The sequence below is a fragment of the Passer domesticus genome, chromosome 10 (assembly GCF_036417665.1).
Source record: "Passer domesticus isolate bPasDom1 chromosome 10, bPasDom1.hap1, whole genome shotgun sequence".
Taxonomy (NCBI): Eukaryota; Metazoa; Chordata; class Aves; order Passeriformes; family Passeridae; genus Passer; species Passer domesticus.
The window spans coordinates 43,073,652-43,098,753 of record NC_087483.1 but is presented as its reverse complement, the minus strand read 5'-3'; the positions used below and the strand labels follow the sequence as shown (position 1 = coordinate 43,098,753).

The 25,102-nt window shown below is 42.3% G+C and overlaps 1 protein-coding gene across 18 annotated transcripts in view; it reads right to left on the bottom strand.

Moving 5' to 3' along the window:
• PKP4 (plakophilin 4) overlaps positions 1-25,102 on the bottom strand; it is a 65,182-nt gene that overhangs the window by 23,189 nt on the left and 16,891 nt on the right. For 10 of the 18 annotated variants that reach the window (XM_064435426.1, XM_064435429.1, XM_064435430.1 and 7 more), the window contains 2 exons: positions 13,568-13,701; positions 3,564-3,676 (listed from right to left, as the gene is read on the bottom strand). In XM_064435426.1, the coding sequence (XP_064291496.1) occupies positions 3,564-3,676; positions 13,568-13,696 (242 nt within the window). In that variant the 5' untranslated portion in view covers positions 13,697-13,701. Of the gene's footprint in view, positions 1-3,563; positions 3,677-8,324; positions 8,608-13,206; positions 13,428-13,567; positions 13,702-25,102 lie in introns of those variants that run through there. The other 8 variants (XM_064435438.1, XM_064435443.1, XM_064435441.1 and 5 more) reach the window with 5 other exon arrangements.

Genomic DNA, 25,102 nt, shown 5'->3' with positions numbered 1-25,102 from the left:
GCCCACAGCAGTGTGTGCCACCAGCAGCACTGCACAACCAGCGTGCACAGCCTGCAGGCACCTGCGTACCACCAGCACCAAACGTTTTGTTCGGACAGCAGCAGACACTGCTCATGGCAGGGTCCAGCAAAGGAGGTTTGGGGATCACCACTCGAGAGCATCTGGCTTCTACATGTAAAGCAGTTCAAAAACCATAGGTCTGTTGCTGTTCATTTTTTCACTGTTTTTTCAGTTTCCAGTTTTCCAGAGAGATTTCTGATCCTTTGTACAGAACAAGTCAAACCACCTGACACACGCAGCTACAACTCAGAGTGAGGAGGTGACAGATGTCACACTGTCCAGGTTAGCAAGATGCCTTCAGAATCAACTACTGCACAGACCAAGCAGGTATCTGATATCAGTGTAAAACCCAACCTTCTCCTGCATTTTTCCAATACTGACTTTTTACCAAACTATCTTCATCCTTTTGTCCTTCCTCTGAGTCATGTGCTTTCCTGTGCTCACAGTAGTACTGATGCAGGCAAATGCAGAATTCATCCATGTGTTATTAACATCAGTCTAAATATTTTTATGGGAAAATGTATTTCCTCACTCTAAATATAAAATACCAAACTTTGAATAATACATCATTTTTCACAGTGATTACAAGCTACTGTTTTCCAAATAAAAAGCTCTTCAAAGGAAAAATAGGCAAGTCCATCAGATTTGACTGTGTCTAAATACCAGCATGAGACACTGATTTTGGGTAAAATGTAGCAATTTCTAAATGACCTTTTATTTTACTTCTTTCTAACACAGCTACCAATTACAAAAAAGTAGCTTGGCCACATGAACAGCATGAGATACTTCTTTTCTACAATGAAAACAAGCACTTAGGAGCCTTTTTGGAAACAAAATATTTGTACAAGAGTGCTAAAGACACATGCTAGCACAAACTGAACTAGAGTTCAATGAGACTTCAAACAAAAGGAGAACAATGAGACTTCAAGTAAAAGAGAATTCCAATGCAGACTTCAGGTGTCTGAAAGTCAACCTCTGGCCCCAGAACTCTCACGCTACCTGAATACCAAATTTTCCACTCTTTACCTTTTGCTCTGCTCTTGAGACTTGTTGGAAACTCAGTTCCTTACACTGAGGCAGCATGGCTCTGTGCTGCTGGCAATGGTAACACATTGAATACACGCATGTACTTTACAGTCACACACACAAGGCTAGAACCCAGAGCACATCCCTGCCCAACATACCTGACTACCTGAACTTCCTTTACAGGTACAGAACACAGGAATGAAAAGGGCTGCTCTGACCGTGGGTCACAGGAAGAAAGCTGTTTCATCAACACTTCAACTGGTTAAGCATTTAACTTGACTCTTATTAAATGATTTTGGAACAAGTCTAGCATACATCACCTACTGATATCATCACCTAGCAGGTGCCATGTTTAGAAAACCGCAAATCTGTCAGCTTGGAGCAGTAACTCCAGTGCATTTCATTTCAGTGTTTAAAGCCTCTGTGGTGACACACTGGAGAGCCCATGCCGAGCTGTTGCTGGAATTAGTCACACTGCTGTCTCTTCCTGACAGCAGCATGTAATATATCCAAAGAGAGCCCACACGTGGCAAGCTGAACTTTGGAAAATGTTAATTTAGCCCACTACTATCCTTGAAAAAGAATTAGGTTAGTAGAGTAGAAATACAGAAATATTCCTCTATCAGAAATATCATAACAGCTTGGTATGACATACATGACATTTCAATCAGAGAAGATATGACAGTAACACAAATATTTGGTAACTGGAGACACAGCATGCATACAAAATGTGCTCAAATCCATTTATGCCTTTTTATTTTTTATCCTTTTGATGGTTTTGCTCACGCGTATTTTTAAGCATTTGGATTGGTTTGTTTGGGTTTTTATTGTTTGAGGTTTTGATTAATTTGATTTTTTGTTGTTTGTTTGTTTTTGGTTTTGCCCCTTTCTTAATTTCACACCTTTTCCTTGCCATTTCACTGCTTTAGTTCAAAGCTATCTTAGATACAAAATTCAACCAGCTGCCAATCTGGAAAAGGGAAAAATCTGATAAACGGAAAAGGTTTTGCATGAAAACATTTAGAAACAAAACACACTAAGGGTCACCAGCACTGCTTTACTTTTTCATGTGGCAGCTCACAAACACTTTGCAGCTTTGAATTTCCAGGTTAGAACAGGGGCCAGCATCCCTCTCAGTGAAATGGCTCTGCCACTCTGCTAAGGCAGAAGGGGCTGGTGGAGGTCCCAGCTAGGTCTCAGCCCACACCTGTGCACAGCACAGCAGGCCTTCAGGAACAACACTGACACTTAGGGAAATTGCAGATTTTTGAATTTGTTAAGCAGTGTGCTATTTTATTAAAAATTATGTAAACACAATTATGACCTCCAGTTCCTAGACTGGACAGGTCAATTCCCAGTGTATCTTTTGCAGGTTTTGCATGACATGAAACAGTTTAAGCCTATTATCTCAGCAAGTACTCCACAAGGTGAAAAGTATTTCTGATTTAAACAGCACCACTTGAGAGAAAAGCAGTGATTTCCGTCGCCTGCTTTCCTGCTTGGCTATACTGCTGCTGTCATCAAGAAAAGGCAACAGATGAAAAAATTAAGTACTATTTATTAAATATTTATAAAATGGTGAAAAGCTGTAAAAAGCTAAAAATATAATTCTGTTAAAAATGTATGTAGTTCACACATATTCCTGTAGTAGTATCGCAGCTCCCTGCTACGCCTCCATGGTTGGAGTACATCTGTGCTGCGAGGCAGCAGCAAGGGGCTGTTCCCGGCCAGCCGGGCGCGCTGCCCGCAGAGCTGCCAGCCACGCTCCAGTACCCCACAGCCTGAATGAGCTGCTCCACTCGTCCTTTAGCTTCCCTTTCAAATATCTGCAGCAACAACACACTTACAACTATATACACTATATAGAAAACTTAGTGTAACCTAAAATTCTTAATATAGGGGGATTTCTTTAATAAAATGTCATGTACTAAACTCCATAAACTTGTATTACCCCTTACAAGCAACCACAAAAATCAGTGTTTTATTTCTCTTGTTGAGACAGGTAAGCAGACATTTACACAAGTATTTTAAGTAAATTAGCTAAGTTTCAGTCTTCAACTTTTCTAACATCTATCTTCTTGAATTCACCAATATAACAGATTCTTCTACCCACTCTGCCAGACCCTGTACCAGGAACCTAAGTACTCCTATGCTCCCCTGCAGAACAAATTAACCAGCACTGCCACCAAAAACAGGTAGTCCTGGGACGTGCTGGCTGTTTCCAGGCGACCCTGGAAATCACTAGTTCTCCAGTTGTGAATTCAGAAAGTGTCTGGAATAATACACGGTTATCATTAGAGAGGCCTCTTGAAACTGTCCCATAACTCTTTACAGCAAATCTGCATTTTTTTTAATCCTTCAGATATTAACAGAGGTGAATAGCTATCAGTGAAAATATATTGTATAGAGGACATAAGCACCACTAAAAAGCCTTTAATTTATGGGACAAATGAAAGTAAAGTCATCAGGACCTGTACCTTGTGCTGGCGATACTTGGTGACTCTGCTCCAAGCCTACATCTCTCTAGCTGATTAGCCACAATTTGCCTTTCCACTTCCAGTTCTCTGGTAAGTCTTTGAAATTGAAGCTCCTGAAATTTCAAAATAAAAAGAAAAGCATTCTTGATGTTAAAAAATGGGTGTGGATTAACTCTGAAACAATCACTGATTCATCACAGTTGTGTGTTGTGTTTTGACTCTTCCTTAGGTGAATAAACTATAAAAGTGGAAATTAAATGTGTCTTTAAATCAGTGATTCATGCAAATACTGATTTATCACCTGTTACAGAAAGAAAAACATTTAAGCATTCTTGGGTTTTATTACTCCTGCAATTAAAATTTTTGTGTCTTCTTACATTACCACAGTCTAACAAAATCAGTGCCTACAAAATCAGTCTTCAATTTAATCTATAAACAAGGAAACTGGAAAATATCCTAACCTTTCCAATTATAAACCTTCAAATCCTAAGCTATCCTACATTCTGACTGTAGTCGGAAACCTTAAGATTTATAACTTCAAACTGGCTGAGTGTAGAGATGTGCTATTTCATCTTTTCTGAGTTCAGCTTTTTTTATATTTCTTGGTCAAGGGTACCAAACTTCTTCAGCCTTTTTAAGAGGCTTTTGTAATGCAACACTGCAAGGGTCATGTGGGAAATACCAGTGCTGCACAGGACGGGTGTAACTGAAATCGGGAACCATTTTCTAAAGCTCTCTGAAATCCAGACTATGTCACATCAAAGGATATTGAGGGCATTTTTCTCCTCAGTTAGCTTTTATTGACCAGAGAAAAAGGTTCTATTGAGCAATTGCATTATTTTTCAAACTGATACTGTAAACCCTCTGAAGTTTAGATAAACCATCTAAAAATAGCTGAACACCAATATTTAGTAACCAGATGAAGCACCAAGCAAGTCTTATATAGAGGTCAAGTGCAACACAGAGCACTCGTTTGATGTGAAAGCTCAAATGACTGATGAGGTTTACTGCCCAGCAGCTGTATGGAGCCAGGGACATCAGCTCCTGCAAACTGCTCCTTCACATCCCACATCCCACGGAATGGGGTGGAACCACTTCCCTTCCACCAACCACTCTCCGCTCCTGCCCTTCCAGAGGATACATGTGATAGTGGATGTGTCCAAACATTTCTGAAAACTCCCTAACCAAACTGAATAAACACCTTAACATCCCCAATTTTGGCCGAAAAAGTGGGTTTGCATCCAGGACATGTTTCCTGTTCCTACTTATTAAACCAATATTTAAACAGCAATATCATGGATGCAAACTGCAAATCTGAAAACCTATTGTTATTTACTGATCTTTTAATTAGATGAATAAAATAAAACATGCTAGCCATTAATTGCTTCAATTCAACTAATCTGTATTAATTTCCCTTTCCATTACAGATAAAGGCATTAATGAACACATTATTCTAGAAAATGTCTTGCTGCATAACATCTCAAGTAATAAATTGTCCATTTAAATAAAAATCCTTGCTTTTTGCCCCACACTACAAAAATTCAAAGGCAATTAAAACAGAAGAACTATATTTCTATTCTTCTTGAGAGTAGAAGAGGTGAATGATGTAAGTGGACAACAGAGCAATACATTTTACTTCATTTATTTAAACTACATTTAAATACAAAACTTGCTTGTATTCTATCAGAAAAAACTGAGCTAAGGAGAAATAGGAGAAAAAGTCAACAAGCCTCATTTGGCCACTTCAGAGACACTTGCACTGCTGAGCTAGGAGCAATACCATCAGCTGTCTATTTACATTGTTCCTCACTTTATCTTGACCTTGACCAGAAAGCCACAAACTGCATAGTGCACTGAACAGCAGAGGGGTAAGAGGCCTGCAACCCATCTGCCAGTTTTAAATCACACTGATGCTTAGGAAGATCCAATGTGCTTTTGCAAGTGCAAGCATAAGTAAGAAAAAAAAATCCAGCTCTGTTTTCTAGTCTGACTACATTCTGGCATGCCCAGCCTGGGAGTCCAATGAAGCAGCAGTTTACAAACTTTGAAACCATGAGCGCTGACTTGTGTATGTGCCTTCTTAAATTTGAGATCTGCAGCAGGTGCTGTGTCTTACATACCTGCATAAATACACAAGATGGATAGTTTCAGAACTACCATCATTTTTACAGCTGGAATACCTCATGCTTTAAAACTTTTTTCTTTTACCTTAAATCATATTATTATTATTATTATAGGAAATGAAGTCCTAACCAGCTCTAAATTGATCACCTTTCTAGTTAATGCTTCCTTATAATGAAATTCTATACCACTCTGAGTGTACACTGGACATACCCCCACAATGGGTATCTATCAGACAGCACACTAGGCTGACAGGAATCTATCAGAATTTGTTTCCAGCTTCTCTGGGAGCAGTGGGAGAGCTCACTTCTTGAACAGGATGCTCCCTGCACAGGGCTCTGCCCTGGGCACAAATCACAACTCACTGACTCCTGCAGCAGTGGCTACTGATAAAATGGCATTGCAGGACTCAAATACAACTCTTAATAGGCTTATTAGCATTTTCAGCAGAACATGTATGTGTCAAGCACATAGTAAAATCAGACATAAAATTACAGAACACACTGCCATACTGCATCCCAAGGAGCAAACAAACCTTCTTAGACAGACACACTACACTGGCTCAACCAGAACTACATTTATTCAAAATTATTCAACATACATTGAGGGAAAAAAAAGCAACCTGTAATTCTATAAACCTCTTTAGAAGAAACTACTTAATCACCTGATCAAACTGCAGGTTTTATGTTCATAACCTAAAATTCCACTGCAAAGCCTCAGGACATCATTCTTAATACGAAACTACAATAAAAGCTTTAAGCACAATTTCAGGTCCGGATCAGGAAGCACACATACACAGGGCAAGAAAGCAGCTCGATTTGGAAAACAGTTGGTACCAGCTGCAGGCAGACAGGCTGCTGTGAGTGAAAACCAGAGCCCAGAACATTATAGAGCTGTCTAATCTCCTTTTGGAGGCTGTAGTTTTTTCGGAGGAGGGCCAAACCCTGTGTTGGTGTTGCAGTGTTCATACCAGGTGACCCACTGCTCTTCCTTGGCAAGCTCTGCCCAGCAGGAATCTCACTTGGGATGACATTTCACTGCATCAAGGTACAGGCAAGGCTAGTAACACCAATCTCAGCAGCTGAATCTTCTCTCTGGGTAAAAGCTCAGTGTCTCTGAGACACTGGTGGCTCCAGAGCAAGGGACAACAACCACTGTGCTGGACTCTTGCCAGCAAATATTTGAAAACAAGTAAGTAATGGGAATGCTGTTTGCACAACTGACCATGAAGACTGCCATTCTCCTGTTGCAGGCACTGGATAATAAAAGAGGGTTTAGGGGCAATTCTGTGCCTTCTATCTGCATCCTATCATGATACCATTGCAGATTCATCTTTTTAACTTATGTTAACGAGGAACATTTATCCCTCAGTAACACAGATGAAAATGAGGAATTTACATTCACCATACTGAAAAATAAAAATTACTTTCTTCCTGCCCTGTTGTGATTTGAGGACCTCTGGAAAAACACAGAGAACTTTAAACAAACAGTGGTCCAGGTGGCTAGTAAAAGGTTTTCTACTGACAGCTCTGCAAGAATCAGTAGCAATTGCACAAGCAATAAAGAGAAGTCACACATTCCTTTCGAATGGCTCATGCCTGGCTAGCCAGACACAGACTGGGCAGCTGGACATCAGGCTAAACAAAGGCATCTCTTCCAGCTTCTTAACTTGACCAGTTCTCAGTGGCTGCTGTGACAGAAGACTGGGCTAGGACGGGCTGGCACTCCCAGTTGCAGTAACAGTGGGATATGTTAAGTTGCTTCAAATGCCAAATGTCACTGTCAACAAAACATTATGAAGGTAATTGTAAGCTGAAATATAAAATGTTTTCCAATTGCAAAAGTGTTGTCTGTTGAACAATTGAGCTGAGCCTCTTTCAATAGCTCAAGTTACTCATCTAAGAAAGTGTAGCCTGCATTTGAAAGGAATATTTTTACCTTGTGTTTACTATTTCTTATTCAACTGTAAACACAGTGCAGAGCCACACAACTTCCATCACCAGTGAAAGTTCACACAGGGATACAGAAAAGGCTATTATATTTTAGATATTTTCATGATGCAAATGTGCAACAAAGAAGAGGACAAACAAAACAGAAGTTTATTTATATCTTCCTTTATGTTAACCTCTTGCACTCATCTGTGCAAAGTTCTCTGTTCCTACCTGCCATAATTCAGAGCTAGATCAAGCAACTAACTACTTAAACCCACACGGAATACTGTATTTTCCAAAATGGATGTCATACCGTAGTGACCCAATATTTAAATTCTCTACCAAAATCCATTGCAGAAAAAGCCTGTACTTCTAACTAACCATATTAGAGCAACTTTAATATTTTCTGTAAAAATTAAGTTTAATCACGCACACAACAGCATTTGCATGCTTTCAGTATCTCAGTATCTTCCAAAACAGAAGACAAAAGATAAAAAATTGGACAGTGTAGAGAGAATCACAGATTACAGGATGTGAGATGACACAGCTACAATTACTGGCTGATCACACTTACTCTGTATTCAACAGCAGCAGACCATTAAAGCCCTTAATACTTTTATGCATGCATTGTTCACTAGTCTGGTACAACAGTTTAGTGCTGCTCTAGCTGATGAGAGATCAAAATTTTAGCATTTTATAAAAAGCTTACTGTTGCCAGTGGCAGGAGGGAAGAATGGCACTGGAGGCATTCCCGGACTGCCTCTGACACATCCTCTCTGGAAGCTTTGTGACAACACTCGGGCAGCTCAAGTCAGTGCTGGAGCCGAGGGTACTGCTCTGCCAGCTGGGCACCAGGCTTCAGTCACTGCTGAGCAGACAGGCTGATAATCTAAACCAAGTGTGCTACACAAAGTGTCAGTACTCCAGCATATGTCAGAGGCCCCCACAGTTCCAGATAGGCTCTTTTTCAAGGGGAGTTTCTCCTCTGAAGCCTAACAGTGCAAAGGAGAAAGGAAAATTAACTTTGAGTCATCATATGGATAAAGGAGTACAGAGAATTTTGATTAAGGAAATGAGCTAGCTATTTCACCTGAGACAGCAATGGCATTAAATTTATTCTACAGTAAGACATTTAGGAAGTTGACATCTCAGACTTGACTCACTGAAACTAAAATGCTGGTAAACAGCAGAAACTCTAAACCTCAGAGTTCTAGGATTAAGTAGGCAAGAGTGACCTATGCAATTGAACGCAACACTAAGAGAGTTGGAAGAAAACCCCAGTTCTTCCAGCCATTCACAAAATGTTGACCAAGATTTTTGTTTCACTCGTGCCAAACTTGGGAGTGCATTCAATGAAAAGTACTGCTTTCAATTCAGAACTGCCACACATTTATCACCTAACTGATCATTAGATGCATGCAAATCAGAATTTCAAAGTTTGTGCCCAGTTACTGAAGTGCATTTAGTAAGTCTCTTTTCAGGTATCTCCATGAAGTGACATGCCTACACAGACTACTGAATGTACAGCACTACATATCTGAACTGTAAAGAAATCTCCAAGACTTAATATCAATAGTTCTCAGTCAAAAAGATGTTTTAACATGCAATAAAAAATTGGCAGAATGCATTCTTCCTTCAGTTTCCATCTGAAAAACATAGAGGTTTGCTCCCTGCTCCCAAACCCTATAAAAAGCATCTCAAAAATAATGTAAAAATTAGTACTTAAACAATAATGAATAAAAAAAGTGAGGTGCACATTCTCTATTTATACAATACAGTTCAATACACTTACACAAAAGGAAAAAATTTTGCTGAAGTCCTGAACAAACAGCACTTATAGAAAAACATGTAGAGAAACTCAAGTACTTTCCATCTGGAAGCATATCCAATCATTCTTACTCTGTCACCTATTTACTAAAGAAATGGTGAAAAGTTGCCCATCTCTAAGTGTCACAAACAGCTAAACCAAAGAACAAACTAAAAAACCAGCCACTGCTGCAAGTGCTTCTGTCTTAGCAAAGACATTAAAATCAGCACATTCCAGTTACTTTTGAAAACTGCATTGATGAGTGGCTTTTCCTGCAAGACCTTTTCTCAGCCCAACCACTGAAAACTAATGTGCCAAGCATGAAATTCACAATTCCAAATGATCCCTTTTAATCTTGTCAATTCAGCAGCAGTTCATTCCAAATCCAGCATTATACAGCTTGAACACAGAAAACAGCAATGATTCCACAAACCTACAAGGAGCAGTTGGCAATTAGCTGCCCTACATTCCAAGTCCCCCAAAATACCATGCTGCCCCTACAATTTCTAATAAATTGTTATTTTAGTATGAAAATACTCAATTTACTTTTAACTTGGATAAGAGATTCCCTACAGAACTCAACTAAATGCCTATGCAGGATTCAGAACACCCCAGGATTCAGAAGTATAGACATGTTTTACTTTTATCTAAAACTTGTTTCAGCAATTCCTAAGATACTTCTACCCATGATAGTATGGAAGCCTTGTAACATTTTAGAAGTGAAATTCATGTTTTAGGGAAAAAAAATTCCCAACCCTCCTCTAAAACAAACCCATAGAAAAGAATCCCCTCCCCAAACAAACAAAACAAAACAAAAAAACCCCAAAACAAACCAAAAAAGAACCACAACAAACCTAAAATACTCAAAATCCATCATCAAATTCACTTAAAGACAAAAATATGAAAATATGTTACAGCTTCATTACAATTAGTCTTGGGATTCTCTGCATCCAAAAAGGAATTCCTCTATGAGAATCACCGAATCCCTGAGGCTGGAAAAGCCCTCCCAGACCACCAAGTCCCAGCTGTGCTCATCCCCACCCTGTCCCCAGCCCAGAGCCCCGAGTGCCGTCTCCAGGAATTCCTGGGACACCTCCAGAGATGGGCACTCCAAACCTCTCTGAGCCCCCTTTCCATGGGGAAATTCCTGCTGTGCCCACCCTGAGCTGCCCTGGGCCAGCCTGAGGCCGTTCCCTCTGCTCCTGTCCCTGTTCCCTGGAGCACAGCCCGACCCCCGGCTGTGCCCTCCTGGCAGGAGCTGTGCAGAGCCTGAGCCTCCTCTCCTCCAAACTGAGCCCCTTCCCCGCTCCCTCAGGAATTCTCCAGGCCCGTTTCCTCCCCTGGACACACTCCAGCCCCTCAATGTCTTTCCTATATTGAGGCACCCAAAACTGCCCCCAGAACTGGAGATGTCTCAGCAGTGCCAGCACAGGGGAGGGCACTGCCCTAGTCCTGATGGGCACACAAGTTTTGACAAGGGCCAGGTGCCTTTGGCTTTCTTGCCCACCTGGGCTCATATTCACTTTAAAACAGATCTTGAGCTTTGTCAGAAAAGCACAAAGCTACAGTGATCTAAATTTCTTCACAGGTTACACCTCTTCTGCTTGTGTTATTTTATAACACTACAAGTGAACCGAAATGTTCCTTTCCTAAAACATGACCAAGGGAGATTGACCCAGCTGTCTGACACCTGACTCAACAAGAGACTGATCAGAGTTTTGAGAACACACTCCAATTTGGTAAAATAGTTGCTTCAAACTGATTTGCAGTCCTAGGGAAAGGAAACAAATGGAAACAAATGGGAACTTTATTTAGAAGCAACTTGTAGGGTTCAAAGGCTAATTAGTGCAACTTTTTGTATAATCAACTATTGTCTCATGGCTATGGCAGAAAGCTTGAAGTAATTGAATACATTTATCTATCTTAGAACTACTGCAGTAATTTTAAAAGTTTTTAGTAAATTAAAATCTTGCCCAATACAAGTAATAATAAAGGCTTTTCTTGATTGTGTTTCTGAAGTACTTGGGTCAGGGTGTGGCAGTTCTATTTTACAAACACTGACCTACTGCCCCTCGCAGCAATTCCTGTACCAAAGGAAACAGCAAACAGTGTAGCAGTTTTTGTTCAAGCTTAATAAAGTGAAGAACTTCACTGGAAAATATTCTGTTCTGGGCTTTCTGCCACACAGGAAGGGTGTTGAACATGTCAGTGTCCTCAATTATTATCAACAGAAAAAATACCAGAAAGCAGTAGTTCAGCTCTTAATTCTTCTATATTATCACTTCCAAGACTGAAGGACAATTTACACCTTCCTCCCCTCACACTCATTTTATGTGTCTGTACATTTCACAGTAAGGCTCCAGTTCTGAAGTTTGTGCAACGCTGATGATAAATTACTATTTAATTTTTTTTAGCTTTCATCACAATTTAGTTATGCAATAGCAACATATTTAATAGTCTTTTTACAAATGGAAAGAGGAAGAGGTTTTAACCTCCTTTTCAAAAGAAAAAAATATTCCATTATAATTTTTTCTCCAGGACTAATAAAAAGATACAAACATTGTTTGGGCAAAGAACACTAACAAAAGCCTTTAGTGCACACTCATGTCTGGAGCTGTTCCCGACAGCACTGCCCTGCCTGCTCACTCGATGGGATCCAGCACAGCTGGAGCACAGAGCTGTCCTGGGCAGGGCGTCCCTGCCTGCAGAGCCCAGCTCTGGCACTGCCACTGCAGCTCCTGGGTATAGGGCATCCCTGCCTGCAGAGCCCAGCTCTGACAGTGCCACTGCAGCTCCTGGGTATAGGGCGTCCCTGCCTGCAGAGCCCAGCTCTGACACTGCCACTGCAGCTCCCTGCCTGCAGAGCCCAGCTCTGACACTGCCACTGCAGCTCCCTGCCTGCAGAGCCCAGCTCTGACACTGCCACTGCAGCTCCCTGCCTGCAGAGCCCAGCTCTGACACTGCCACTGCAGCTCCTGGGTATAGGGCATCCCTGCCTGCAGAGCCCAGCTCTGACACTGCCACTGCAGCTCCTGGGTATAGGGCATCCCCGCCTGCAGAGCCCAGCTCTGACACTGCCACTGCAGCTCCCTGCCTGCAGAGCCCAGCTCTGCCACTGCCACTGCAGCTCCTGGGTATAGGGCATCCCTGCCTGCAGAGCCCAGCTCTGACAGTGCCACTGCAGCTCCTGGGTATAGGGCATCCCTGCCTGCAGAGCCCAGCTCTGACACTGCCACTGCAGATCCAGGGCACAGGACCCCTGCCTGGAGAAGATATAACCGAATTCTCACCTTTTAAAAAAATATTAATATGGGACAACATAAGAACTATTATATCGTTTGCATTCAGAGCTACCATCTTGAATCAAGTTGTGATTCAACTTCAAGGAAGTTCCAAAACAGAGAAAGCAAAGCAGATTTATTCTGAGGTTCAGATGTTACAGTTTATGTATAAAGGCAACAAAGATAATCATTATTTCTCAGTATGATACAATGAAAGCCAAAGTATTCCTTCTCCCTTTGTGTTCCTTAAATTTAAAAAAGAAAAAAAATTAAAACCTTAACTGGGGTGTTTCCTTGTAGAACTGCTATTTTTTCCATTGAATGATCTTTACAAATTAAGGCTGAATTTGATTGCAAATGCAATTTTATTTTTCCTGTAGAATTTATCACTTCAGATACACACCCATAAATGTGCTTCACGTGTATTAGTACCTTGGTATTGATAACTGAAAACAAACTCAAAGTTTAAAGACCATTTTCTAATAAAGCACAATTGATCATACCCAATCTGTATGTGCAGGACTTTTGTAGAACTTGAAAGGACTGATTCTAGTGTTGCATCAATTCTACACCAGTTTTTCTATTTCTTTGCCACTAAACCTGCATTTCCAGTCTGACTTATAACAGCAGTGCAGACATTCCAAGGGATACAGAACACCAGAATGATGCTTCTGTTTAATGCAGGTAACCGAGCCCCTTATGCTCAGATTCTAAAACCGATACCCACAACAGACTATGGTGGCACTGGGTGACATGTCACAGAAACAAACAGCAATGGTTGCTGCAGCAATGCAGTAAGAGACAGCGGTTAACTCCACACACACTCTGAACTGAGGAATTGCTGGAAACAAGGCAGATAGATACCTGTTCCTTTACAGAAGCTAAAATGGTCGTGGCAGTAGTCTCTGGTTCCATGCCTGGGCCTGTGGAAGTCTCCTGTGCTGTCTGCGGCAGCCCCTCCTCCACCATTGGGCTCTGCTCAGGGGCTGGCATTTTGCCTGCAATAACAAGATTTTAATATAGTTTACATTTTCAGCCAGTGATGTTTAATATCCAAGTTTTCAGGATTATAAATTATATTCATTTTTTTCTAGAAGCTTTTCAAGCTTAACTAAATTAGCAGAGAACTTTATTTCATTACTCAGTCTATGTTGTGTGACTGTGTTTCACCTTCACAAATGGAGACCAGAATCACCTACACAACTCAAGAGTTGGGCAGGAGCAAGCAACCTTCATGATGCTTCAAGATTATGTTTAAAAATACTATTTTGTGGTGGTCAATAAAACTAGCACAATTCAAGATGCATGAAAAATACTAGTGTTAACTATTAAGCACACCCAGGATCAGTACAAGTTTACCACATGCAGTTTTCAGCACAGAAGAATGACACATAACAGCAGAATGCTCTGCTGTCAGGAACAAACTATGGAAGAGACTAATTATGGTAATAAAAGCTTAATGGGAGCAATGCTTCTAATGCTCTTTTTGCAAAAGAGGAAATTAAAATGCTAAAGTTAAAGCAATTGCCCTGGGCTATGGATAGTGTGGAAAGGACTCACAGGATTAGCGTCCAATAATCCCAAGCTGTGTTATTGCAGAGGCAGCACACTGACAACTCCAATCCATAGAAAAGAGCAATTAATTTGTTCAATTATCAAAGTCACTATTAACCAATATTACAGAGATAGTTACAAAGTGTGTTTAATGCTTTGAAAACAGCAAGTAAGTGGCATTCACAAAGCTTCTACACAGATACCACGCTTTAATTTCCTTCAGAAAATAAGGCTTGTGAGGTCTAATGTTAGAAGTAATCTGTATTTCATTTTAGATTTTCAGAACACACTCACCCAATATTCCTAGGGCAGACAAAGAGGAACAGATTTGTTCTCCATTCCATTCATTACTCAAAGAGTGAGGAGATGCTTAGGCTGCAAATGGGCTCCAAGGCCAGGAATGGACCCATGAGACCCCTCAGTGTAGAGCTGTATCAGCCAGGAGCACCTGAATGAGCACAGGGCAATGCACAGGATCAGTGCACACCTGTGCTGCAGAGCTGCATGTTTTTGACAGGGTTGAAAGGGGACTTGAGCTGACCCTGGAGGGATCTCTCCTGGGATCACTGGCCTCTTGCGAGGTTTCTTCCTCACACTGTATGCAGAGCCCAGGCAAAGGCAAAGCCCTGTGCTGTCAGCAGAGTGCTGTGCTGCTAACAGAGAGGTGAGGTGATGGTGTAAGAAAAAGTGCTTTTGTTCTACTCTGTGCACAGCAGCATATGGGCTGTAAGAGGAATGGCTCCTCTTCAGGCCCATGAGCTCTTCTGGCACTAGCACGGGGTCTTTATTAACCACCCTGTTCTGGTTTGCTAAAAGAGCTCGTGACACGGTTCATGTGCAGTTTCACGTCAGCCACTGAGGGAAACAAAGAGTTTTTGGGGAAACTCAGGTGAGACAAGTGAGGAGAGGCAGTGGAGCAGTCATGGGGGCAACCTGTGGTGCAGAAGCCTGGTCACCCACCAGCATCCACCACTGCAAATGCAGAAAGAAAGCTGCTTCCCAAACACATCAGAGAAGGGACCCAACCCAGAAAGGCAGGACTCGTCCCGTCAGCACCTTGCAGGTGAAGCACAGGAAGGCTGCCCTGTACATACTCTGAAATGAGCCTGTATGAACAGCCCATTCTTACCATACATGTACACCACTTATTTTCTGGAACAAGGCAAAGGAAACTGCACAAAGGACACCTGAAAATGCTAGCCCAGCCACATCAACAGCCACTCTACTGCCTTCTCCCCTCCCCACAGACATGGCACTCCCCTTGTCTTCCCTCCCCACAGACATGGCGCTCCTCTGGCCTTCCCTTCTCACAGACATGGCACTCCCCTTGCCTTCCATCCACACAGACATGGCACTCCCCTTGCCTTCCATCCACACAGACATGGCGTTCCTCTTGCCTTCCTTCCCCACAGACATGGCACTCCCGTTGTCTTTTCTCCTCACAGACATGGCGCTCCCCTCGCCGTCTCTACCCACAGACATGGCGCTCCCCTTGTCTTCCCTCCCCACAGACATGGCACTCCCCTCACCGTCTCTCCCCACAGACACGGGTCTCCCCTCACGGTTTCTCCCCACAGACGCGGGTCTCCTCTCACCGTCTCTCCCCACAGATGCGCATCTCCCCTCACGGTTTCTCCCCACAGACGCGGGTCTCCTCTCACCGTCTCTCCCCACAGACACGGGTCTCCCCTCACGGTTTCTCCCCACAGACACAGGTCTCCCCTCACGGTTTCTCCCCACAGACACAGGTCTCCCCTCACGGTTTCTCCCCACAGACACAGGTCTCCCCTCACGGTTTCTCCCCACAGACGCGGGTCTCCCCTCACCACAGACATGGCGCTGTGACCACCCCGGCACGCTGTCCTCCTCATGGCCAAGCCCCGCGGCGCACGGCGAGCATTCCCTGTGCCCCGGCTCACCCACGGCCGCTCCCGCAGGGGTTCCCGTGCTCGGCCGAGCTCCAGGCCCGTGGGCTGCGGGGCTGTGGGAGACCTCCGTCAACTGCAACTGGAACAGAACTCACTCTCGACAAATAAAGCGTCATTAAATGCTCCTTGAGTTCCAAGGTGCCACAGATGAATACCCAGACATGTCTGGCTATTTTTGAAATGCTATTTTTATTGGTTTCAGCTTGCAAATACAAAGGTTGCCACACTGAGCCTATGTCAGGTGCAAGCTGCATGTCAGGTGAGCACACAACTAAAGCTTCAAGGACCATTTCTACAGAATCCATTAACAGCAATTAAGCAAGCAGAATAAAAAACTACCTCTAATAATTGTATAATAGGATTTTGAAGAGTCAAACGCACAACTTTAGGGTTTTAGAAAATAGAAATGGTTTCTTCAAAGTTTTATTTCTGAAAACAAACTCTTTAATCAAGCAGTAAGAACCCAAAGCACAGAATACATGCCACAATTCCATGTGTCATAACTGATTTTTTACATCGCTTACCATAGTTCTTTTATGACTACAACTCAGTGTTTCAGGTTTCTAAATGACCTGATAAATTTACAAGCATATCAAGTAATAAAATTACCCAATCAAGCCTTTCCTTCATTTAGAAACACCTGCTAAGCAATGTAAAGGACAAGTCTTCAAAACTCGCATGTTTCACATGCGCTTCTCTCAGAAGGGGGCTGCCTGCTGGTCCATGTATCCCACTGTGTCTCCACCTGCACGTAGTAGGGCAGTGCCTGCTTGGGCAGGGATCCTGTTTGGGATTTCCAGGAGAGAAGTACAAATACAGCACTGAAACAATCTCAATTTGGCTTTTCCATAGTTTTCCCTCTCTTCTTACCCCAACACTGTGAATAACTTCTCAATCCATCTGTAGTAGATTTCTGTAACAAACCAGTCCAGAAAACATCCCTCTGAGCTTGCTGGAAGGTGTGCTAATTCATTGGAACAGAAAATATACCCAGTATTGAGTATGTAATAAAAACATCCAGATAAAAACCAATCAAATTAATTATTAGTGAAGGTGTCAGTGCTAAATGTACATCTATCTCAGTGTTAAGAGATGTAATCACAGACCTACATCCTTTCACATAGGCAGTTGTTTCAACTGATGTTCCTTCAATTAACACATTTCTTGGCAAAGTTACTGATTTTCTAATCTTGATTCCAACATTAAATAACTGTTGGCTCTGATCCTACAAACACTTAGGTACAAACTTGAGCTAATAAACAAGTCTGCTCATCCCCTCCCTGCCCTCCTGCCAGGCCCGTGGGCTCGGGTGACAGCACAGGAGAGTCAGGGAGCAGGAGAAGCTCTCCAGGGCCAGTCCCCACCCCCACAGCTCTGTCTAGGGATGCTGCTTAAGGACAGCAACTCACAAAGTCAAGGCAGATTCTCATCTTCACCTTATAGGAACAGGCAATAGCAAGAGTAGGTTTTGTGAGAGCCTTGAAATCTGGTATGAGTGAGAAGCTGAGAGCAGCTACTACAAAACCCACTTTCTTACCTACACAAGACTAGGATTTATCCACTCAAAATACTCTCTGGACTTGTGCTCCCACTCATTTGGGGAGAGATAACTGATTCATTACTGTAAAACCAGCAGCCAGATTTCATACCATAAAAAATTAGGTTCACAGCTATTTTGCCTGTCCTGGCTGAGCAGTCAGACATCACCCAGCACAGGAGACTGCCCAGGCAGTCCAAACCCTCATTCCCCACAGCCCCATGCTGTAGTTCCCTAGCTCCTGCCCTGGGCTGCTCTCTGCAAGCCCTGGGCACGGAGGGATCAGCCAGTACACACAGGTACCATCAGAAAAGCACCTTAATGCTTTCTTGCATTCCAGTTCTTTTAATTCTCAAACTGCTCCTGCACACTGAAGATCTAGGATCTCTATAGCCACAATGAAAACTCAGAAAATGTATTTTACTGTTTATAGCTCTGTTCAGTGCATTTCAGCACACCTGACCACATCTTAACAACACTGAACATCAACGTTTACACACTAAATTCTCTGCTATTGCAAAGAATACACAAGAACTGGAAGCCTTAAATGTTCTAGAATGATCTGGTGGATGTTGCAGAACAAAGACTTGTGCATGGTGTAAATGGCTCTAATGGAGCTCAACAGTATAATATGAGAAGCTTGGAAACATGGAGGACAGTGAGAATTCGCTATGCATTTCAGTCTCTGGTAGAAAATAATGTCTTTCAGTCACTTAGACAATTTTTCAGGAAAATACTTAAATAGTTCATCGTGTAGCGTAAGTCCAAGGAAATTCTTAACATCTATTCTGGATTTTCAAATTCTCTATTTAGAAGTAAAGGCCAAAAGCAGTGATAACCTAGCTCAAGGCTGGCATGTCCAGATCAAGTGTGCAAGAGACAAATCTGCTCAATTTGAAACCTCCAGTTTGAAATACCCTAAAATAATTTTGAGAACAGTGGTCTTCCCAGCCTCTCTGCTGTAGAGACTCACTGAAATAGCTTTATGAAACCACACAGTAAATCAAAGCAGAGCAAACCAAGCCACCATAAAGAGTCAGCTTTCCATCCAGGGAGGGTTTGTCAGGGACCACCACACTGGACAATTGCAACAGCTCCATACCAGCCCCTTCAGAGGGCAGTGCTGCCTCCACTGTGCACCCCCTGCTCTGCTCATGTGGCTCATGCAGGCACCAGCTCCTAAAGCCTCCCAGCCCTTCTCCTCCCACAGAGCCGCACTGGGCTGGGCAGAGTCACCCGGTGCCTCCAGCAGCAGGCCAGTCCGAGTGTTTTCCTGCTTTCTTGCAGCCAAGTAATCACTGACACAAGGAAGCAAGAACACACTACTGAGAAACAGAAGAAATATGAGAAATCACCAAACCAAGTGTAGTAAACCATACTTTAAGTTTTCATTGTCATTAGTCTCTACTCCCCACTTTTCAGTGCTCCTCCTGTTATTTTCTTAGACATATCCAGACAGCTTTGCCAGTACTGAATAATCCCACTTCTTTTACTGCAGGCCCAAGAAAAAGCCAGAGCTTTTAAGGATTTTTGCCAGACAGAAGTGGTGTTTTTTCACAACGTCCTAATCCCTTCCCTTCGTATTCCTTCTGCCTTCCTTACATTGGTTATTCTTCCAAATTTGCTTCTTGCCTATGTTCCCTGTTTCTGAGCCTCCCACTGAGCCTGCTGACCTGCAGCCAGTAAGAACAGTCACCAGCATAATTTGTGCTGAAGAGGTAATACAATTCTTACAAACTCTGCCAGCTAGGACACAATAATACTGGATCAATAATAATAATAATGTATTTATTTCATGAGGGCAACATGAGAAAAACAATGGGCAACCTCTCATCACTGAAAATCCTCATATTTATCTAGCCGCAAGGGTAACTCAAGCAACAGTAGTAAATTACCAATGATATTAGATAAATACTGATTAGTACAGAGGGGAAAACCTCCTATAAGCTAAGATCAACTTGCTGGGACACTAACATTATTTGCTACATGACAAAGTTATTCTTGTATATCAATACTAAGAGCAACAAGGCAAATCTCAGCTCTTGGTCAAAGAATCTGGTCATCCTTTACAGTGTACATGAAAAGTCGAAAGCTGAACAAGACGTACTACATGTCTAGTTTTTACAGGATGATATGATTAAAATTTATCTGTTTCCAGGTTCCTGGACAGAGCTGTCAGAACGCTTCCAGGTAGGAGCAGTTCCCATTGGCTCCACCCTGCTGCCAGGCCAGAGTGCTGCTCACCTAAGAGCCAGGCAGAGATTCACATGCTCAAGCTTCCTGCACCAAGTGACTGAACCACGCTCTGCGTTCTGTCTGCCAGCCTGCAGAATGTCTTTGGAGGGAGAGGCAGCAGATGACAACTTACCCACTTGCAAAGATGATGCAAGCAACTAAAAATGGGTTCTGTGAAAGATGGCTCCAGTGTTTACATAAAAAACGGTTTGAAATTTCCAGATGCAGCAGGGGAAGATACTCCAAGCATCAAGTGCAGGCTAGCCAACGTGTTCAGAGACATGTTTCCTTTATGGACATTAGTAGTGCGCAAGTTCATGTGGACTTAAGGATGAAACCAAGAAAATAAACACATTACCTGATGAAAATATGGAAGAAAGTAACTTCAGTAATGGCAGAATAAAAACCACCTGCACAGTTGCACAGACTGAGTCCCATAGTCAAAAAAGAAACCTATACACACCTGACCCGTTGCCTGAGAAATGTGGGAGATGTGTTTAACTGATTTACTACTAAATTTAGCCTCTTCCTAATCTCTTTTTCTTTACAAGACATATTTTTTCCTCCTTTTTTTGGTGGTTTTTTTTTTTGGTGGCTTTTTTTGGGGTTTTTTTTGTTGTTTTTTTTAACTTAAATACATGCAGGTTCAAAAACCACTTGGTACTATGCTGCCCTGATTAAAATCTTAAAATGTACATTACCCTAGCTTTTTGATAAACATATTTTTGTTACAGTTCCTAGGAAAAGACAGTTTTTTGCTTTTTTTTGGCTGATGGCTACATGCTATAACTCCACTCCAGTGAGCAGGCAAGATTCTACATCCACAAATATCTAGTTGTAACATGCCCATGAGACTAATATCTTTTATAGCTTTCAAGCTAACCATTCACCAGAAGGTATCAGACATGTAAAGCAAGACAACCATTTTGAATAAAGACATATTTATAAGCATGTCCTTCAAGGCCTGAGGCACTGTCTGTAGCTCACCTGCAAAGAAGCCTCTTTGTCATCTGAAGGATGTCTGGAGAGCATTTACACTTGGCAAATGTATGAAGTACGAGAAGCTAAATGGTCATAGAGATTTCAGTAGTTTAAGTCAGCAAGGCTCCATGACTTATAAGAAAGAGACCCCAAATCTGAGCCTTCCTTTTGGGCCATCCCACATCTGTGTTGCTCTTTTCTGCTGAAGTATCCAAATCCGCTGCCACTGAACACAGCCTCATCAGAGCACAGTGCTCAAAGCCAGCTCTGCAGAATAGCAAACAGACAGCAGGTCTCGAGGGATGAAGTTCAGCCTCTCTTCTATTGCACACTGAGGGGGAGGAGGGACACGCAGCATCACAGAAGGATTTTAGGTTTTCCAAACAGACTGTCAGGTGGCTAGGGCATTCATCAATTACTCATTCAAGCATGCACAGAAGGATAAATTCTCACTTTGGTGTTGGAATAGATGCAATTAATGTAGGTATGAAGTCCTTCAGAATGAATTTCACAGAACAAAACTTGCAGACTGACAGCTGAGAACCTGCAGCACAGGCGTGCTGTGCTGACAGCAGTGCTGCCCTGTGCCCCAGCTCCACACCCATACCCGCTCCATCTCCCACCTGAAAACTACAAACAAGCAAATGGCAATTAAAATGAGAATGGCTGTAAGTACAGATATGACCACTACCAACCACAACAATGGCTGCAGCTGCTGATCAATTTCTACTTGTATTTTCTCCTAGCAAAATTATTACTGAAGTGTGACTATGTTATTGCTAGAGAGAATGGTCACTCCTGCAGGGAGACATGCCTCAGCTGGAAGTATTAGCAACCCAAACATATGTTATATGCCTTTATAAAAGTATGCTTCTCAATTGTGTCATATAGTATATTTGAAAAAAAATCATTATACAAAAAAAATTCTCAACTATAACAATTATCAGCTACAACCCCCATGACAAAAGACAGCTGGAGAGTTACAGACTTCCACAGCTCCCTGTTTGGACAATGGCAGTTTTTGAGCGATGTGGTGTCACATGTATCCCTGAGAAGGTCTGGAGCTGGACACTAGCAGCGCCGGCCATATCCAGCCTTTAGGAGCCAAGCAGCTGCGAGCAGCGCTGCCCCTGGCACAGCTGTGTGCTCACTGGCACCACAGCCTGCACATCTGCAGGGACAGCCGTGCTCAGCAGCGAGCTACGGAGCGGCAGCGGCTCGGCCGCGCTCGGCAGGGACACTAACCCGACTGTGCCCTGCAAAACTGAAAAACTGACCATGCTGAAACCCTGCTTTGACTCAGGATACATTTATGGGTTCTTCAGTACTACCGGTGGATGTTCCCGCCCAAATGGCTACTACAGAAATGTCAAATTCTTGCATACCATAAACATAAATTGAGGTATACCACTGTTTTCCAATAAACATGGCTTGATTAGCAAAAGATTTTACTAAAATGAAGTTTCATTAATTAATAAACTGCAGTTTACTCTTCCTTTTGCCCTGAAATAGAATTGCACAGCAAAACTCTGTTTGCTGCCAAGAACACTCTACCTGCAAACTTTTACATTTAAGCAAATGAAGCTCTTGCCTTTTCTGTTCTCCAAGCTAGAAGCTAAGAAAACCCCTTGAATGTAGAAGCAAAATATAAGAATTAGACAACAAGCATCTGGGTTTTCAGGCCACAATTACCAATACTTCCGTCGGTTCTCCAATATTCCAAAGGTGATATTTTCCGAGGTGTATTTAATTTTGTTCACCCCTCAAAATTGAAAGTACTGTAGTAGAATTACACAAAACTCTACTCTATAGATAATTTGGTATTTCTACTAATACTTTTTGAAGAGATGAAGAGACCAAAATTTACAAATGATACCACAATTCGAGGAGATCAAGGACAACTGACTAATTTGAGGAAAACCACAAAGAATGATGAATGAGCCAGTGTTGATAAACACAAAATCACGCAAACTGTTCCCATCCAAGTGACCCATATGCCTTCCTGTAGCAGGGGTAGGTGACAGAAACACAGCTACAAAGTTAGGCAGGCTCAGGTTAAAGTGTCTGGCTAGGCAGGGAAACCTTTTGCAGAAGTGCCAGAGGGGGGAAAAGCCAGGTCAATGGTACATTAAATAATGTCAATAATTGTAACCACACTCCGAAACAGACATCCACAGTGCAAGATGTAGGCAATCCAGCATACAGCAACAAAAAATTCAGAGAGACAGAAAACTATATATTGAAGGAATGAAGATTAAGTGTGGAAATGGTCAAGAAGCAAAACAAATATTGAACGAAGACATATGGTTCTTTGATGCTCAGTTAAAACAAGAAGAAACTTTAAGAACAGCATTCACAGGCTTCCTGCTGTGTGGCAGAACCGCATCCTTATGCAGCACTACAAAATTCTAAGATGCGATTTTCTTCTCACAGTGAAAAAGATTTCTTCCTGTAAAATCTGCTAAAGGCATGCAATTTTGTCATGAGATGACAACATTTTGCATCAAAGTTTACCAGTTGGAGATGCAATTTAGATAGCTTTCCTGCCTCAGTTCCTGAAAGACTGAAAGTATGACTCAAACGTATTTTAAATGTTAACATCAAAGGAATCTCAAATAGTTGTCACAACAACACCAACCTTATTTCTACCTTTTAATTCCCTGCCCTATATTCTAGTCACATGCTAATTCCTGAGCAGGGCAATTAAGTACACCAAAACCAGTAACAGGCACTAGAATTTCAAATGTTAGGAAAGAGCATGGGCTTGTTTTACCAAATCTACCAAATTTTGTCCAATGACAAGAGAACTAGAGAAACACATTTGGTGTAAAATCGTGACACTGCCATGTGGCTTTGTGAGATGCAACCAAGAAAGCCCGGGAGAGAGCACAGGGGAAAAGAGGGGTGACCAGGGCACCTCCTTAGGAAGCTGAAACCCAAGCAGCAGCTCACTTGCATGGAAAGGCAGCTGGGGAGTGGGCTCTGCACAGCTGTGCCCGGGCTCCCAGGGACAGCAGCAGAAGCTGGCACTCGTAGGCATTCCGTAGGGCATGGCTGGGGCAGGGGCACACAAAGCAGGGAGTGGTGGGCCAGCACACAGAGGTCAGGAACTACAGGAGAATCCAGCTTAAAACAAACAGCAAGCTCAAAACCAGCTGACCCCAACACACCAAACGCTGAAGTCTGCTCATGGACCCCAGCAATACCCAATTTCCTATCAGCTCCCAGAGCCCTGCCTCACCCACACTCCAGGTGATGCAGGTGACACAGAGAACCAAGTCCTGCATCAAAGCAGATACAGCAAAACAACAGCTCTGAGGAAAACACAAAGCTGGGATGCCTGTAATCAAAGTACCTTCCCCGGCAAAGAAAAGAGAGGGAAAAGAAAAAAAAAGGTATCTCACTGATCTCTCCTGCTTCTTTTCCATTTTGCACTGCATTGAAAATGCACCATCTTCCCAGACTGCTTCACTGAAGTTTTCTGCACCCAATTTCAAGCTGGATCAATTGAAAAGTCAGAAGAAAGCAACTGAAGCAAAGCAAATTTTATGAAGAAGTTGCCTGTGTTTGGATGTAAAACAGAGATTTTGGGAAAAGCAGTAACAGCCAAAATACTGAAGTCACTGCAGAAAGACAAAACAATAATCAAGGATAATATTTAAAAGAGCTACAGCTACCTTCTTGCCAGTATCAGACAATATAAATGACATTAATAATTTAAATGTCGCTGTCTTCTCTAAATGGAATACAGGGGTTCTTTTTTGCCCTTCCAAATTCAAATGAACACGATTTTTTAGAACACATCTACACGTAATAGAAAAAATTAAATGTTCACACTTAGGATTTATATATGCCTGACAATTAATACGGATATATTTAAATAAGCAAACCTGCCAACAGTGAAGATACAAACTCAAACAGTTATTTTTACAAATCTCAGAATGAAAGGTTTAGAAGCTTTGCTAAAAAGCAAAGCCTCTCAGTAACAAGGAGGGAGTTGGAAAACAACGCAATTTTAAGTCGTAAAAAAATACAACAATTAATTAGTGTTTTAGGGGATTTCCACTTTCAAACCTGAGAAAGCCTGCTCCTGCTTGCTCTCTGCAAGTCCAGGAGAATGTCAATACAACAACTCAGGAAATACACTCCTGGATGACACCAGCA